Here is a 17,008-nt window from a genome sequence, read left to right as displayed (position 1 = left end):
CACTTCCCTGGCAGATAGTGCTTCCCAACGCTCAGCAATGGACTCTTTCTTGGCAGCAACATGTCCAGAGCAGGACTCTGGACCCTGCAATGATGACATCAGGACCCAAGTCTACTGTAGTGTGGGGGAGAAGATGCTGTGTGGACTGGTCCAACAGCAAGAAGGATTGGCTAAGTAAATATTTTATTGTTTCCCTAGACCTAAACAAGCAAGCCCTACAGCAAGGGCTAATTTCTTAGTTCATTCGAGTTGGGCATTAATGCTAATATGAGATATTATGTATTGGGTTTGGTTTTACTTTAAACATTACCTTAATTTTCACCACCTCCACTTCTATGTTCTGATCAAATAGTAGTTATGCATATCAATAATATTGTATATAATGTATGAGAAATCAATGATGGTTCAAATATATTTTATTTTTACTGAGAATACTTAGATACACTGATATTTGTAATTTTTTTTCCAGATTTACAAAAATTCTTGTATATCAAGTTTCCTTAAGCCTTTTTTCATCCTTTATCTCCCATAATCCTTCATGGTGACCATATATGCAGGATCAGTGTCAGCACTGATTGACAAGGGTCAATTTGACATCCAGTGGTCTGGTTCAAAGTGTAGCAAGCCACCATCATAATCTGCCTTTGTGTACAATCTGTAAACATAAAAATAGAGCCATTTATATATTTTTTTACTTGATATGCTGCTTTGATGTCACTTAAAAAGCAACTCCACTTTTGTTCAGAAAAAAAAACAATCCCTTTGGATGATCAATGTACATTGCAGACGCTTTAACACACTTTGTAGCAGATTTCTACCTTAAGTTGCTCTGAAGAAAAAGCTGTTTGTCCTTTACAGACTGATTCTGAATAGGGAGGACTGGTTCATTATAATCACCTGGTGCACTCCCAGTGTTCTAAAGAGAAAAGTTGCAGGATCTGCATCCCTTTCGAAGTATTTAACTCTTGGTGAGTATCTAATCAAAACTAAAATTCATTTTGCAAGGGGTGACTGAAATTTGGCTTGTATCTTAGTGTACACTTTTTAATATATTTATGGGGCTGTTAGCCAAAGGTGTACAGAATGCCTCTAGGCTGCCATATTTTACTGAATTTTGCAGAAAATTACAGCAACTGCAATTGGATTATTTTTTCCATGAAAGTGGAGTTATCCTCCAAGCAAAATTTAGCCATAGGCTCCTGCTACTATCAGTCAAACTCCAGTGAGAATGGAACAGGGGGCTGGGCTAAGCAAGTGCTATGTGTGTTTATAGACATATTCCTTAGTGACAATTATTAGAACTACAGTATATTGTTATTTCGAGATGACAACATTTTACAATCTGACAACCAATGTATTGAATGTAAGGAAATAAAAATTTGATAGACATCAAAAATGCCATGGATCTTATATATATTCTCTTTAGGAGAGGTAATATGTTTAATCATAATATAGGTCTTATATGAGTTATTTTCCCATATATCTGTGCAATCACTTTATATGAGTCATTTTCTAAAAGCAGGATTTATAGAATGTGAATAGCTTTCGGTTCTGATAGTTAAAAAAAACAAAAACAGAAAGATGTGTATTTGCATAAGGGATAAGTTCACTTTCGGGAACATGCTACATGTTCCACTCCTTTTTAGGGTGGAATATGTAACATGTTCCTGCTCCTGCAGCAGTTCGGCGATCTAAGCCCTGTGTGTGACAGCATGACAAGGAGAAGATCGCTGTACCAGCTGTCACTTTTTGAAAAAAGTGCAGCCATGTAGTGCTCTGCCCACATGGCTACGTCATTCATTCACAGCGTTCTGTGAATGGATCAACAAGTACTGGCAAAGCTCAATATGAATAGCCCAAAATGTTGCACATCCCTGTTTAATTTAGACCAACAAAGCATTTGACATGGTGGGATTTTTCAGGCACAACAAAGTTGTTATTTTAAAACATACAATTTATTTGTACAAAATCACTTTAAAATATAATATTTTTATCAAATTTAGTGACTAAAGCCTCATATATATTCAAACTTGCAAATTTTAATATATAAATGTGGTTTTAGACACTAGATTTGATGAAAATATTATATTGTAAATTGATTTTGTACAAATAAATTGTATGTTCTAAAAAAACAATTTTGTTGTGCCTGGAAAATGCCACCATATCAAGTGCTTTGTTGGTCTAAACAAGTACTGACATCCTTTGCAGATGTTGGCGTGTAGTTCTCAATGAACTACCACGATGTTGTTCAGCACCAGGGGTGGACTGACAACTCATGGGGCCCCCCGGCAATAGGTGATCATGGGGCCCCTGTGTTCTTGCCCAAACTCAAAAAAGCCTATGAAAAAGGTACTAGGGGCATCTCATGGGGCCCCCTACTGACCCTGGGCCCTCGGGCAGTGCCGGAGTTTCCAAATGGTCAGTCCACCCTTGTTCAGCACTGTTGTGATTCATTGATTCTTCCTGTCAGTGTGAAACTGCTTGCCTGCATAATGTATGGGCAGACAGATTACACTGACAGTCTGCAGGAGTCCTAATGGGACCAGCGATCTGCTGATGACTGTTGCAATGCTTTCCAGGCTACTAAAAAATAGACAAATGCACATTTTTTTACCTGCAAAAATGTGCATTTTTTTTTTATTTTACAATATATTGAGGTCACAACACCCAATTATGGCCAAGATTCATTCAAAACCATTGAGGTATCTGCCAGAGGGTTTATAACCAAGCAATTTTAAGATGGGGCTTAATTAGAAATCTTTGGAGGATTTGCAGACCCTGGCAAAGTACTGTTTATTTAACATGATCTGCTCGAATTGAGGTACATGAAATCTTTTAGCACTCTGCCCTGCCTTATAGCCGTAAGATTTAAACCTGATGATTTTTTCACTGACCCCACTCAGTTTGAGGTTTGTCCAACCTCATTATTGTCACAAGTAGTGTCCCTTTTTTTTATAAAACTGGAAAATAAATTATAATTTTAGTGGTTATATGAGTTGTGGTCAGATAAATACAAATACCCTCTTTGCAAAAAGTCACCTTTCAGGATTTTACAGATGAAACAGACACTGGAGAATCAGTTAAGAAATATTTGGATCAGGACTAGCAGCACCATTGCCCACAAGGCTCCATAACCTAAAGAGAAATATAAAAAATAGCTTTTAGATTTGTAACAAGGTTAGAAAAGCCATGCTAATGTCAAAGTTCCTACTTAAAATAACAAAAAAACATGAGAGAGAATGAATAAAAAAAAGAGACTTGAAGCTGAAATTTACCACTAATATGTTTTTATTGGGGATACATGTTCCACTATGTACACTGGTGGTAACTCTATTTTGTAGCTGTATTTGCCAACACAGCTACCCTATACTGTAGCAGCCTTTCTTAACTTTTTTATTCGGAATGAACCCTTGAAGTAATGATCAGGTCTCAGGAAATCCAGCGTTTGTGCTACATTAGCTTGATGCATGATCAATGGTTGGTGACTAGTGGGGAGAAGAACCATTTAGCTCCAAGAGTCCACTGGTGGTGGAACCCTTCAGTGACATTAGCACCTTTCTTTCTATCACAGAAACATGGAAATGTGATGGCAGAAAAAGACTGAGTGGTCCATCGAGTCTGCCCTAGTTTTTTTTGTATGGGTGTTTTTTTTGTGTTTTCTTCGTTTTTTTTTTTTTGGGGGGGGGGCAATAGAGGCTTATTGATAGTGTAGTACCTCCTTTCACTCCTAATGAGTGTACTGCAGAGCAAATGTCCTATATGTGTAACTATGTCACATTACTAACTTGAGCCTCTGCAGTGATCTTATTCTAGGCAGCTTCTTTTGGATCAGGAAGCAGGACAGTCAATGTAACCTGACTGTTATGACACAATCAGTATGATTTTTTAAAGTGAAGGCTTTAAGTGTATATACATGGAAAAGGAAGGGGTTTCTCAACTTAAAGCTCAACCCTACTTTTGCCTCCCCCAGGTAAATCTTTGGGAGACAGTGCTAAAAATATTTTTTTTTTTGTGAAAGATACCTATTATTTTATACTGCAGGACAATACATTAAATTAAGAAGACACAGGAGCTCTGCTTGGACTATGTTTTCTTGCATCAATGTGTTTTTTCAAAACTCTGAGATTCTTGAAGTTATTCTAAAGGTTAAAATAAAAAAAACAACAACAAACATATCTGCTCTGTGCAATGGTTTTGCACAAAAAAACCCCAATCCTCTTTTTTTTGGGTCCTCCACCCGCAGTCCTGGCTCCCCCCTGTTGAGTGCCCCCAATAGCAAGCCTCTTGCTATGGAAGCACTTGAACAAGCTCGCTCCCGAGCTGCGCTTCTGTGAATGGACATAGTAAAGTGTGTGTGTATGGGGGGGGGGGGGGGCTGCACCTAGAAAGTGTTTACCTTCATGCATAGAATGGTAAAAACCTTCTGCCTTTAGAACCACCAATCATAAATAGATGTTCACTGGAAGTTTGAATTTGAATAGCGTCTCTGAGAAATTTCCTCCAATTCTTAGTAGTAGAACACTTAAGATCTGTTTGATGTTAATCTATGGCATTCATGTCCATTTTGTGATACTACTGTCTCCAAAAAGCCCATAGAGCCCACACGAACGGGCTCTTCAATTCAATTGTTTGAATTAACAATTTGTCCCTAGTTTGCGGTAGCTGTCACTAATTCAACACATTCTAATGCAAAAGCTAATTCATTAAGCTGTGTGGCCATAGATGGAGCAAACCATTCCCCAAAAAAAGATCCAACTTACCCAGACTGGATGCTTTACCAATAATGGGTGCCGCAGATGGTTTCTCAATGGTTGGTTTGGGACTGGTTACCACTGGTTTCACCCCGGTTTCTTGGGTAATGGTGCTGTGTCTCACTGGTGGATGGGTGGTCTGTTTGCTGGTTACCCCTACTGTGTTCTTAGTTGAACTGGGAACATGTTTGGTGGTGGGAACAGCTTTGGTGGTGGGAATCAATGTTTGCTCAACTGTAAAGATAAGCGATTGCACAGAATCACCTGATGATGAAAACAAGGTATTAAAGTGTCTGCCGACAACATCTACAGATGCCATTGCGCTGTTTAATGTCCCTGGATTCTTTTTTGTTGTTATAGTGATCTCACTGGTGCTGGTATTTATAGTCATGAAAAAGTCTTCATTCGTAACATTGGTGGAACAAACTAAATATTTTTCTGGTTCTTCTTCGAAAACATACACAGCCAGCTCAGGCACATTGTCTAGCATACAAGAAGTACTGTTACATGGTGTTTTTGGTCCAGGCTTTGCAGCTGTTGCTGTCAGTTGTAATGTGTTTCCAGATATTTCCTGAACTGTAGTAAATGCTGTGCCATCATTTCCATGTTTTGGAATACAGATTGTAACATTCAGTGTGATGTTTCTATACTTGAGTGATGAATCGTCAGCTTTTGTTTCCTTCTCAATGGCCAGTGCTTCTTGTTCTTCCAGTACATTGTTTTGGTCAGTCTTTGCTGCTGGGATAACATAACATTATTAATTCATATATACTTTACTGTCAAAAGGGATTTCAGCTTATTTAATGTTGTGAACAAACTATCATGATGTGATTTTGTCAAATCAAGCTCTAAGGAGGTATAAGAACAGCTATGCACCAGGGACACATTTGTTATTTACTACCTCAAATCCCATCTGCTCTGTTTAACATCATGATATGTTCTAAAGTCTTAGATTATTATTATAATAATAACATTGGGGTTTATTTACTAAATCAGACTCCCTTCTGCATAGAAACCAATCAGCTTCTAACCTCAGCTTGTTCAATGAAGCTTTGGCAATGAAACCTGGAGCTGATTGGTTTCTATGCAGAAGGAAGTCTGATTTTGGACTCTCCAGCTTTAGTAAATAAACCCCATTATGTCTATATCCACCCTATAAAATTACCTTTCATTGCACTGCTTATTATTCAAGCCATTTACTTTTTGCCTGGTTGCTTTTTCATTTGGCTCCACTTTTGAATCTTCTCTTTGCTTTTCCTTTTTTGCAACCACATTTGGCATCTTTAAGCAGTGTTAACCCCAAAACCCAGAACGTAATATATTGTAGATTACCAGTCCTTCGATGTGGTGACTGCATTAGTTTTCTGTTTTTAGGCTTTTTTCCGTTCTGTTTTCACCTAGTGATCTGGCCAGTAACACACCTTCTGTATTAGAGTGCCCCCACTCTGGATGAATGAGCATAAGGGGCACAGCAGACAGCAGCATTGTCGGTCTGGGGGAGGGGAGTGTTACAAGTCTTAGCATATTTAGATACATTAACAAATTGAAGACAAACTCCAACTAATAATTTATAAGCAGTTGCAGCAGTTTCTTCCTTTTGGAATAAAGGTTTTACATAAGTAAATAAAAGCTGATCACTGCAAGCACCCGTCAGTGGTAAATAGTTTGTCTCATCCATGTAACTTGATACATTTGCAGGACAGCCTGTTCTTTAGAAAAACAAAAGACTTACTGTCTGGATCACCAAATGAAAATAGAAAAAAACTAAAAAAAGAAAACTAATGCAGCAACCATATTTAAGAATTGGTAAGCTGCAATGTAATTAATGTTTGCCTTTGGATTTTATACTGCTTAAAGCTTTCTTACCAGGTTCTATCTAGACCATAGGCCAGGACTTCAGAGCATTACAAAAGTGCTCTGGTTACTAAATGGCATTGAAAGTGTATGGTCAGCTAAGAAGTTACAGCTGAACTCCAGTCTGTAAAATGTGCTGGAATAATATGTGTTAAGTCCTACAGGGTGCATGCGATCTCATGAACTAATGCCTTTAATTTATATCTGACAGTTTTATGGTGCTCCAGGAGTACAGCTTTCACTGCACTCCTTAAACTCTGACAGAGACGCTGCCTTCTCACAAACGGATGCTCTGCTCACTCCTTCCCCCCTGCTCACTCCTTCCCCCCTGCTGTCCATTCACAGGAGCCTTTGTATTTTTTGAATGAGTTGACATAACACCAATTGCTCTGTGATTGGGCAGGAGGAGGGGCACAGTGGCTGTATGTGCCTCTTGAGCTGCTGGAGCTGAGACCAAAAGGTTCAGCGTCGGAGCACCGGAAGTATAGTGAGAGCTAACGTTAATTGTAAATTTAAGAGATAAGTCCACGGGGTGGCATGTACCTCATTGGACATAAAACCTAGTAATTCAGAACATTTTCTAAAGTTGCTGAATTCCTGGAGTTCAGCTTTAACAAGGCATGCTGTGGATTTCTGTGAGTTCTATGTCAATTGTAAATAAATGAGTTGCTTATTGCTGGTGTAAGCATTGCCTGTCATGCACCAAGATCTCAACATTAGGCTAATCTACACAGCATACAGCAAATGTGTTGTTAGTACTTTGTGATCATGTTAGTTGCGTAGCTGGCAATTAAACTGGTTAGAAAATGATGCCTAAGCTGAAGGGTAGGACTAGGGGAAGGATATTGTGCCACTTTACACTAAGTGCTGTAATGTAAACCACATTAAGAAAACATTTGCTAAAGTGCGATTTCACCTTTTTAACAACAATGATGATGATATATAATAATAATATATAATAATAAAATAAGAAAGCTGAAATATTTTCTCCTTTCACACGGGGCTTGCTAACTGCTTGCTCAGTGGGATATCTGCTCACTGAACTCCCGCTGACCAGAGCAGGCAGATCACTGGTCCGTGACCACTCCGCTTATGCAGAATGTACAGACACAGCCCACTCTGTTGTATGGGCGGTCGGATGTAAACCCATTTACACCCAACTGCCATCTGATACGATTCGCCCAGATGGAGGGGAATGGATCCCCTTCCATTTGTTTTAGCAGATCAGATTGGAGGTAAATGGTTGTAAACAGACACAAGTTGGTTTACATTCTCCGCTCCATAGAGGAGAATGGAGTGTCCAATCGAGTCCACCTGAAAAATGGAAATGCCGACCCGAACGGATCACTAATGTGAAATGGGCCTTACAGCTAAATTTCAGCAAACAGCTAATTTTTGTTCATCTATATTTGTTTTCTTGTAATTTTGTTCATCTATATTTGTTATTCGTACACCCCTTCCAGATAATACAGCCTGGAGAATGACACCACTTTCTCTGTTAGAGTTGCGGGATACAGTAGTGTCTCTGCTGACTGGTCAACAACGGTAAAACAGCACACTCATGCCATCCACTCTACACCCTTCTCTTGTCTGAATGTTCCCTGTCAGCATGTCAGCACTTCCCTCTACAAATCTAATGTTCAAGAGCACTATTGGGCAAGACATGACACAGGCTGAAATCAAGACAGAGTCAGGTACTTATGTTAGCTGTATTAAAAAAATGCATTTAATTATTTTGAAAGGAATTCACCACCACTGTGCTTTAATACGTGCCTGGAGTTAAACTCTGCTGAACATGTCACAATATGTTATTACAAGTAATCAAGAAATAGGTCTAGCCACAGAGCGGCAGGTGTGGATGACCGCTCCCCGTTCCCTTTAGTGCCAGGAGCCACCACTATTTCACATGCAACTTGCCCGACACACTGAAGTAGCACTCAAAACTAACACTGATGAAGGAAAAATGGAACAAGCTGGAAAGTTGTAAAAGCTCTTAGAATGAAAATCAGTGCTTCCAACTGTTGGAAGTGCTCTTTTTATCAATCCCAGTGGGTAAGTGCAAACCGCCTAATCCTTGCCTGAACATCAGGTTGGATGGTGCCAGATTTAGGAAGATATCTTGCAGTTTATGACCACCCCAATCGAATAAAATCCCTAAGAAGGCAGGGTGGAGGCTAAAACTGATCATATACTGAGATAATTTAGGCTGGTTCATATGAACCAGCTGGAATCCAATTGGTGGGTGGGCATGACAGCACCATTTAATTGAAAAATCAAAGTGATAGATGGAAAATTGTCAGCTGTACAGCACCTTCATCCAATCAGAAGCAGGCACTCTTCTGGTATGTTAACAGCCGGAGGGCCTGGCTGTCAGAGTACAGTAGCCGCAATGGGAGATTATTCATGCTGTTTAGCTTGGATGGAGCGATGTGTTAGGGTTGGGTGTATAGCTAGCTTAAGCGGTCAGCTCCTATGCCACGCTGCTTGTGTTTTATTTGGGTTGGGGACAATATCGGCATGTTCTCCCCATTGGGGTTTCCTTCTACATACTTACTTGGAGAATAACTAGCATCAAAAATGAGATCCTAAGTATAGGAGATACATTATAATCTCCTTGTAGGGCAAGAACTAATGTTCTATACATGCTATAACATGCTTTGAAATATGATGGCACAATATCACACAAAATACTGTAAATACACGATGGGAAAAAAATAAGATTTAAAAGTAAAATTGTCCTCAATTCTGAATTACAAATGAGAGGTGCATCAGCTTCTGAACCCGTGCAATGTTCAATGAGTGTGCAAAGTGCAATGACTTGTAGCCATCAGTATGATTTTATCTTTCACTGATCTGACTGCAATAAATTAAGCATCGATTAGTGAGGGCTCCATATTCATTGCACCTTGCACTGTTTTCATACAATAAAAAGCTGCTGTCTTTTTAATATCCAAATCATATTTTTTTTTAAATACACCCGGCAATTAGTGCATATTAATAAAAAAATTATGGTATCATTAATAATCCCCTGAATTCCAAATGACCTTACCAAGAGTGCAGAGGGCCAGCAGAAGGAGAGTTTTCAGTCCGCAATCCATCTTTCTACTTCTTGCACACACAGTCAGCTCCAGAATATCCAGGTATTAGAGGACAAACTGGACTGACTCTACCAGACCTTTATATCAGACTCTGAGTTGAAGGCTTTGTACTCTTATACAATGCTGATAAGGGATGTTTGCACAGTAATGAATGTTAGAAGACTTTCTTAGAGTATATTAGATAACGGACACCACACTTTAATGCATATGCATGTTTTTAATTGTGCACTTACCACGGGGGCTAGGCAACCTTGGAAAGGTAGAGATGTGTGGTTGACTGGTATAAGTTACACAACATTCAGAGGTCAGTAGTATGTAACACTGAGTTCAATGGTCAGGATTAAGTAACACAGAGTGCGGGGGTCAGTAGTAAGTAATTCAGCTATCAACAGCACAATTCCCCCTCCCTAATTTACTAACCAGACCTCAAGATGCAGCAGTACTGGCAAGAGTAAAGGAAGTCTTCCCAGGTCTCCTTTCAGCTGTGTCGTGACACATCAGAGCTGAGGAGAAGACTAAGACTTACCTTAGCTCTGCTATGCCTATTGTCAGTCTGATCCAAGATCTACATGGTGACTGTCAGGGTCAGGAGCAGGCAAACAACATGTGGATTGTGATTGACCATTTGCTGACACCCAGCTTAACAATTCTATCTGAATCTTATATTTCATTTCAGGGTGGCTGTAAGTATTGTAATTCACCCACCACATTCCATCCACACATAGAGGTGTCTGTATATTTTTGTAGGGCTATGTGCTCTCCTCATTACAGTTTCTTAGACAGTAATGAGAAGTGTTTGGGTCTCTATTTGACTCCATTGAAGTGGAACTCCAGTCAAAACTTTTCTGTGTATTTTGGTTAATGTTGGAGATTGAATTCTTGTCTCTGTTTGGGAGATTTCACCTCATTTTCTGCCCTGGGGGCCACAAAAGGGACTGTCACATCTCAAGAGGTACTTGGCAATATAACCTAGCACATATGTTGTATAAAAGCAAAGCCAATACAATGTGTTAACTCGGTAGGAGGAGTGGAAGAAGAGAGTAGTTCCAACTGTAAACAAGGACTGGTGGAAGGTGTTTAGCAGCCTGTCAGGAAGTGTGGTACCTGGCATGGCAATGGGTCTTTGGAAGTGAGGAGGACGGTGCTCTGGCTCCCTCCCAAGGGGCCAGTTTCCCAAAAGTTCAGGACCAAACCCGTGTAACGGAGACCAAAAGCCTAGGCACAAGGCATGGGAGAGCGGAAAGAGTTACTAAGTGAACTCATGAAGAGGTCTACGCTAGTGCATGGAGGGACCCCATTCTGTCATTGGGAGTGAGGTAGCAGAGGTACACTGGATGGGTGGAAAGAGCATAGGCTCAGCAGTGTCCCTCCTAAACGCAACAACTCACAAACAAGGTGTGTAGTGACACAGGACATCATTTTTATAAAGGGACTCTGTACATTTAACTACTGCACACAGTGTATGGCTTGTCTATAACTCGGGGTACCGCCATAATGTTGACTTCACTTGAACATGGCCTCGGTCTTTGGTATTGACAAGTGCACACAGAGGCCAAAGGTACACCCACGTGCAAGGCACGGTGGGCCCGACCCACATGTACATTCAGTCCCTACTCTCAAATAGCTTACAATCTAAGCTCCCTACCTGCATATGTACATATACTGGAGTACCATAGAGCTACCTTACATCCGCAATGGCTCAAATGGATAGAGAAATCAGCACACACATATGTTCGAGCCAAGATCTCAGGGTACCTAAGCTTGTCTTGCAGCACTCAGGGACCCTCTAAGTAGGAGTCTGAGTGTCTGAAACACAGTCCATACATTTCCCTGCGGACATGAACTGACTTTTGTCCTTTGGTCGTTTTAGGCTCAACAACATAGGTCCCCATCTGTCTTCAAAGCTTAGTAAGAGGGAACTGGGCTATCCTCTTTGTGTGGATACACTCATGCAGCTAATCCTTAACTCTCCTAGTACCTAAGCTTCCATCCTCTGCTGTCCACTTTCTTTTCCACTCCCAAGATTTTTTTGAAAAACTGGTAAACACAAGGGAAACCCAGACATTTGAGTGCTCTTTAATTTCAATGAAAACTTCTCATGTTCAGAATATAACAACATCTTGATCAGCAGGCCATTTTGACCTGGCACACAACCTTAAAGACTGTAAAGTTACTCTTAAATGGTCGACACACTCCTTTACTGCTTAATGGTCTTTCTGTATCAGAGTCTCTTTGAATCTCCCAGGGTCTCTTAAAGTCCCAGATGGAACATTCAGTTCAGTAACAATTTTTTTTGTGATTGGGCACAACTTTCCAGCTCTCAGAGAATACATCCTGTCTAACCATGCTGCAGTGGGCAAGTAGGACCAATTTCCTTAAAGTAGATGTAAGCCCTAACTGAATGACATGTAATTTTGCTAAAGTACCATATGTGTATCATAAACAATGGACATTTCTTTTTAATAAAAAATGTTGCATCTCCTATTTTGCGTTGCGAGAGGCAAGATGGTGAAACCCATTGTGGTTATGGAGGACAGATTAGAACAACAGTTTTAATCATGCTTCGACGAATTGTTTATAAGCTGCACAGTTATTATTTAACAATGATTTATGTACAGTTTGTCAAAGGAAGAGCTTTTTTAGGGTAAATTAAAGCAGTTATTAGTCAACTCAAGAAAGAATACGCATATGTTTGTGGACAATTAACCATCACACCTATAAAAGCTTATTGGACATTCCATTCCAAAACCATGACCATTATTAATATAGTATGGCTCCTCCCCTGGAGTGTCTGTGGGAAATTGTCCAAGTTCAGTCCAAAGAGCATTTGCACGGTCAGGTAGCGATGTTGAACAAGAAGACTCCAAAATGACTTTCCAATTCATCCAAAAAATATTCTGTAGCATTGAGGTCAAGGTTCAGCTCAGGGAACTTGCGTTAATCCACACCAAACTTGTAAACATATATTTTTTTAATCTGATTTTGTGCACCTAAGCTCAATAATTTGGAGGGGTATCCACATACTGTTGCTCAGATGGCGTATTTTAATGTTGGGTTGATGCTGAACGTTTCCTATACAGTATCTCTCTGAAATTGTATGAGCGAGATCTCTGCATTGAGTTATCAGGTCTGCACACCCCTGGTGGCCATTTAGCAGCCACCCTCCCAATTGAATTTTTGTATTTAGGTTATATTATTGAGAATGTAACAAAAGGAGCTGGAGCACAAAAAGGTGGGCAGGAACTCTCAAAACTGCCAGGTAAATGGGAATAGAGCCAGAAACACTATTTAGAAAGTTGGTAATTGAATTGCTCAGCCTTACAAAATTATACCCACCAGCAAAGGGGCTATGAGTGGCAGGGTGACAGGGAGATCTTGCTGATGGACTATCCAAGCCACAGATGAAGCCAGGGCTGACTCATCCAACATGTCTTCACTTGGATATAAGCGGTAGCCCTTGTTACAATATATAGTCTGGGGTAGATTTTACAGCTAGGTAATAGGCTTTATAAACTAGTTTTTAAATGCCGCCAATATACCTTTAATTTTTATTTCCTCCTTTAACTGCATGACATGGCATTGTACAGAATGTGAACACAAGATAAAAGTGGAGAACATGTAAAGGGTGTATGGCCAGAAAAAAATGCTCTTATTCTGCTTCAATCATTCTGAAAGAATGTCCTCTCTGGAATATGTGCACCAAAACCCTCACCTTATCTACAGAGCGCAGTTCAGATAAGCACTGCCTATTACAATGACATGTCAAGGAGGATTTCATGGTTAAAGAAACAGATTGCGCAGTGTTGCATAAAAACAAACCACAAATAATGAATTATATTAAATCTACACCCCTTTTACCTAAAAAAAAATCTATACTGTAACCAAATAGCTAAATACACAAATTGAAATACATAAACACAACATGCTTTACTTGTGAAAGTATTTATAATCCAAGAGTCAACTATGTGATCCCAACACAAGCAGTTTGGTCATCATACTTCACTGCATCTAGGGAGTACAATTTGGTCACCACCTTGCACATAGATTTGGATTAGATCAAGCAGCAGACTGATAAGGTCATCTCTCTGCTCTCCCATCTTGTAAAAAAGTTTAAATTGTTGATTGATATTACTGTGCAAAGCCAAAAACGCTTAACTGTCTCAGTGTTGGCCCTTCCTCTCCCATTTTTAGTGTAAGGCCTCAGAGTGTTTTTGCAGCCACTTTTAGGGGCATCAGGTTTTTTTAATTTTTACAGCTTTCAATCGACCCTCTATATTATCTTACGTGTCCATGCACACATAAACTTTTAGAAGCTTTTAGTGGCATGGGATTTTAGGAGCTGTAAAAAAACCCACTGCCAATGCATCTAGGAGTAGCAGCATTTTGACAGAAAAAAAGCTAAATGCATGTTTACGCTAGGCGTGTTTAGCGCTGGAGCGTTAATTCATTTCAATGGGCAGGCTAAATCATTATTCTGGCCAATGAAATGAATCAATGCCCAAGAGCTTGAGCCCTGTAAATGCGCCTAAACACTAGTAAAAGCATTAGACACGTTTACAAGCATCAGGCGTTTTTCTGCCAAAATTCTGTTGCTACGAGGAGGAGTGTTTTTAAAATGTCCTGTGTACATGAGGCCTTATTGTTAAAAAAGTTGATAATACATTTGGAACACTGCCTCATATTACTGGCAAGGCTGTCCTCATATTTGTACCTTGATGAGGAACACTGGGGTGGTACAACACACAACAGTGACAGGAACCACAGCATGTGGTTGGGGAAACAGACATCTGACACTACAGGAAGTGTTGAATGCTTAAGAGTCTGGCTGGGGCTACAGTGTTGGAACAGGGGGAAGATGAGAGACAGGGGCCAAATAGAGAGGTGAGTATAATACCTTTTTTATTGCACTGAGCTAGAATTTGAAACATTTTTTTACAGACAGGCAGGGCCACTTTAAAGTAGAACTCCTAGAGCTCTCACCCACAGCAGTTCATGTACACCACTGGATATCACCAGCCTTCCAGGCTGAATGATGGCCGGATTCATTCAGCTCACTTCCACTTAGCCAAGGCTTCCATTACCATACACCTCAGTCTGCTTCAGAAATAAATGACAAGATTACTTTAAAAACTTGAAGAAATAGGGAGGCCATTATTTTTTTTTACCTCTGAAAAGGCTAGCTTTTCATCTTTTTTCATGGTGAATCACTGCCTTCTTGAGCCATTGACTTTGAACATGTATACAGCATTGTGACTTCACTCTATGTCAAAGGAGGCATGGCTGTGCCACTTTGGTGTCACTGCTATCTACTTCTAAAAACTCATAAACAATATCTGTTCAGAAATAAGACTGCCATTGATAACCTCTCCTTTTGCTTATGACAATGTCTGTCTTTTATTCTGACCCAGAAGTTCTGAAAGACTTTGAACATGCCAAAACCAAAGATAGACAGAAAACTAGCAGTTCAGCAATGGCAAACCACTCAAACACCTAGTGTTACATCATGGGAGGAAAGGAGCAGAGTCCCATGCATCCCCATACCTGGAAGTAATGGGTATTCCATAGGCTAAGGAGGGCACATGGAACAACAGGGAGCACAGAGAAGATAAGTATCTGCAGCTGTGGGGTTGAATCTGTTATTATGCCATGAATGTACTAAGAAAAAATTGAGTTTATAGAACATTTGTTAGAACATTACTCTCATGCAGTGCTGAAATCTGCCATTGCTTGGCTCTAGGATATGGTTCTAGTCACTGGGACATGTGCACCTGAGTAGCCTTATGCTCAGTGTTGTTCCGGTCCTAGAACAAGCACCCCTTCTGGGGGTCACATGACCAATGTAAAGTTTTGATGAGTTTCCTTTATGAAGACTTTTTGGCCACAGTGGACAGAGAAGTAGGTGTAGTATTGACATGGATTTCCTTACAAAATGTGGTGTATTTTTGTAGCGCTAACCGCTCAGAATCCACTTGGTAGATTTGGTTCTCTGTTGTTATGCCTTGACTATGAGAACAACCTCAGCCCACTGACACACCAGGTTAACCCAATAGATACTGCTACTGGGAACACAAGTATAGATACCCTGAGCACAACTGGGTCTCAGTATCAAAAAGCAATCATCAGACTGGTTATATTGTCAAGGGGTGCAGTAAATAGCAGTATGCACATACACTATATTGCCAAAAGTATTGGAACACCCCTTCAAATCATTGGATTCAGGTGTTCCAATCACCTCCATGGCCACAGGTGTATAAAATCAAGCCCCTAGGCATGCAGACTGCTTCTACAAACATTTGTGAAAGAATGGGTCAGGAGCTTAGTGAATTCAAACGTGGTAACATATTATGTTTTACTGTGTGATTTTAGTGTATTTAGTGAATGTCACTTTTTGACATTTTTAAATTTCCAACCGTTCTGTCTCCCGTATGTCCCAACGTCGCAGGGAACGGAACCCGGAAGACAGATGCCAGTTCTCTGTAGGTTGATAATTTTCATTTCCATCAAATGATGGGGCATCCTTACGTTCATAACACATTACCCAGTCCATATAAGTATATATACATATATATATATGCAGCATGATATTTTCCCCATTGAGATCTGATGTGTTTTCAAAGTGTTCCTTTAATTGTTTTGAGCAGTGTGCATCTCAATAAATTAGAATATCATCAAAAAGTTAATTTATTTCAGTAATTCAATTCAAAAAGTGAAAATCATATATTATATAGATTCATTCTTTCTTTTAATTTTGATGATTATGGCTTACAGCTAGTGAAAACCCAAAATTCAGTATCTCAGAAAATTTGAATATTGTGAAAAAGTTCAATATTGTAGACTCATGGGGGTAAATTTGCTAAAACTGGTGCACTCAGAATCTGGTGTAGCTGTGCATAGTAGCCAAGCAGCTTCTAATTTCAGCTTATTTAATTAAGCTTTGCCAATAAATCCTGGAAGCTGATTGGTTTCTATGCAGAGTTGCACCAGATTTAGCACTCTCCAGCTTTAGTAAATAACCCTCATGGTGTCACACTCTAATCAGCTTATTAACTCAAAAGACCTGTAAAGGTTTCCTGAGCCTTTAAATGGTTGCTCAGTCTGGTTCAGTTAGTTACACAATCATTGGGAAGACTGATGACTTTACAGTTGTCCAGAAAACAGTCATTGATACCCCCCACAAGGAGGGTAAGTCACAAAAGGTCATTGCTAAACAAGCTGCATCCAAGCATATTAATGAAAAGTTGAGTGGAAGGAAAAAGTGTGGTAGAAAAAGGTGAACAAGCAACAGGGATAACCGCAGCCTTGAGA

At 39.9% G+C, this 17,008-nt stretch overlaps 1 protein-coding gene across 2 annotated transcripts; it reads right to left on the bottom strand.

Annotated features, from left to right (window-relative positions):
* Positions 1-398: 398 nt before the first annotated feature.
* Positions 399-9,780, bottom strand: LOC149447478 (uncharacterized). Of its 2 annotated transcripts, none has more exons than XM_089652488.1 (4): positions 9,655-9,780; positions 4,761-5,489; positions 3,040-3,135; positions 399-655 (listed from the first exon to the last, which is right to left on the bottom strand). In XM_089652488.1, the coding sequence occupies exons 1-3, from the start codon at positions 9,701-9,703 to the stop codon at positions 3,077-3,079; spliced, it is 837 nt and encodes a 278-aa protein (XP_089508614.1). In that variant the 5' UTR covers positions 9,704-9,780; the 3' UTR covers positions 399-655; positions 3,040-3,076. The 2 variants fall into 2 exon arrangements, with proteins under 2 accessions (XP_089508614.1, XP_089508615.1); XM_089652489.1 differs by having other exon boundaries at positions 4,761-5,486; positions 9,655-9,777.
* Positions 9,781-17,008: the final 7,228 nt, after the last annotated feature.

Source organism: Staurois parvus, unplaced genomic scaffold (genome assembly GCF_062004578.1).
Source record: "Staurois parvus isolate SC_StPar_1 unplaced genomic scaffold, SC_StPar_1.0 ptg000684l, whole genome shotgun sequence".
Classification (NCBI taxonomy): Eukaryota; Metazoa; Chordata; class Amphibia; order Anura; family Ranidae; genus Staurois; species Staurois parvus.
Note: the sequence above shows the minus strand (reverse complement) of the source record. Positions and strands in the feature narration are given on the sequence as shown.

Coding starts and splice junctions, on each gene's coding strand:
- LOC149447478 (XM_089652488.1), bottom strand. CDS start 9,703: ATGGATTGCGGACTGAAAACTCTCCTTCTGCTGGCCCTCTGCACTCTT. Junction 5,490..9,654: donor GCTGGCCCTCTGCACTCTTG/GTAAGGTCATTT, acceptor ATGTTATCCCAG/CAGCAAAGACTGACCAAAAC. Junction 3,136..4,760: donor TGGTAAAGCATCCAGTCTGG/GTAAGTTGGATC, acceptor ATTTCTCTTTAG/GTTATGGAGCCTTGTGGGCA.